The sequence below is a fragment of the Lagopus leucura genome, unplaced genomic scaffold (genome assembly GCF_019238085.1).
Source record: "Lagopus leucura isolate 7727_CA_CO unplaced genomic scaffold, USGS_WTPT01 32960-0_obj-0_obj, whole genome shotgun sequence".
Classification (NCBI taxonomy): domain Eukaryota; kingdom Metazoa; phylum Chordata; class Aves; order Galliformes; family Phasianidae; genus Lagopus; species Lagopus leucura.
The window spans coordinates 1-1,284 of record NW_024964278.1 but is presented as its reverse complement, the minus strand read 5'-3'; the positions used below and the strand labels follow the sequence as shown (position 1 = coordinate 1,284).

General features: G+C 65.4%; 1 protein-coding gene across 1 annotated transcript; it reads right to left on the bottom strand.

Annotated features, from left to right (window-relative positions):
* Window positions 1-31: 31 nt before the first annotated feature.
* On the bottom strand, window positions 32-1,092 carry LOC122191627 (solute carrier family 12 member 6-like; the record flags this gene model as incomplete). The annotated part of the gene is made up of 4 exons (XM_042891959.1): window positions 838-1,092; window positions 388-519; window positions 213-299; window positions 32-123 (listed from the first exon to the last, which is right to left on the bottom strand). Coding segments are annotated over exons 1-4 (566 nt in total), but the record flags the coding sequence as incomplete, so codon positions are not given.
* Between the last annotated feature and the right edge of the window lie 192 nt (window positions 1,093-1,284).

The window sequence follows — 1,284 nt, the reverse complement described above, 5'->3', positions numbered from 1 at the left end:
AGTCCCCCCCATCGCCCCCATTCCGACTCACGGACACGGCCCCGTCACTTTGGCCCCGCTCCCCCCTCCCATCTCCTCCTCCTCGCCGCCGCTCTGCGATGGGGCGGAGCTTCCGTGCCGCGCCTGAAAATGACGTCACAGCGCCACCCCCCCGCGCTCAGCCGAAGCCCCGCCCACCGCGCCGCCGTCGCGGCGCCGATGACGTCACGCACCGAGAGCCTCATCTGCCGCAGCATCTGCGAGCGCTGCTCCATCATCAGCGTCCGCTCGTAGGTGTAGGCGGAGACGGCGCTGTCGTGCTGGGGGGGGGGGGGGGGGCGTGACGTCACGACGGGGGGCCGTGACGTCACGACGTGGGCGGCGACGACGTCAGTCCCGCTCTCTTACCAGCTCCACCACCTCGGTGCTGGCCGGGAGCCGAAGGCGCCGAGCGAAGGATTCCAGCAGGCGCCTCAGAGCCACGCTGTTGTCCTCCAGCAGGGCCACCGTGAACAGCCGCACCGGGCAGCCGCGCCACGACTGCAGGCCCACAATAGTGACATCCCATAATAGTGACAGCGCGCGGGCATCCCATAATAAACGCCATAAACACCCCATAATAACAGCCCACCGACATCCCATAATAAACAGCCCACAGGACCCCCCAGAACCCCATAGGAACCACAGGACCCCATAGGACCCCATAGAACCCCATAGGACCACATAAGACCCCATAGGACCCCATAGGACCCCATAGGACCCCATAAGACCCCATAGCACCCCATAAGACCCCATAGCACCCCACAGGACCCCATCAGACCCCATAGGACCCCCAGGACCCCCCAAGCCCCCACGTACCGGGTGCTGGCGCAGCAGGAGGGGCAACAGGGTCAGCAGGCGCCCATCGCCCACCACCCACCACACGTCCAGGGGGGGCCCCGACGGCCCCGACCCCACAGACGGCCCCACAGACGGCCCCATAAGCAGCCCTTTGGCCACCAGCAGCCCACGGCCATTGGATCCTGCAGCCCTCAGCAGCTCTGCAAGGGGGGGGAAGTTATGGGGTCGGGGCTCTGGGCCCCATCGCCCCACATCCCCCCCATAGGAACCCATAGGCCCCCAATCTCCCCCCGCGTCTGCCACAGGACCCCAATATCCCCCCATAGGACCCCATAAAACCCAGTCTTCCCCCATAGTGGCCCATATCCCCCCAACATCACCCCATAGGACCCCAATATCACTCCATATGATCCCATATCCCCCATAGGACCCCAATATCACCCCATAGGACCCCATAAAACCCAA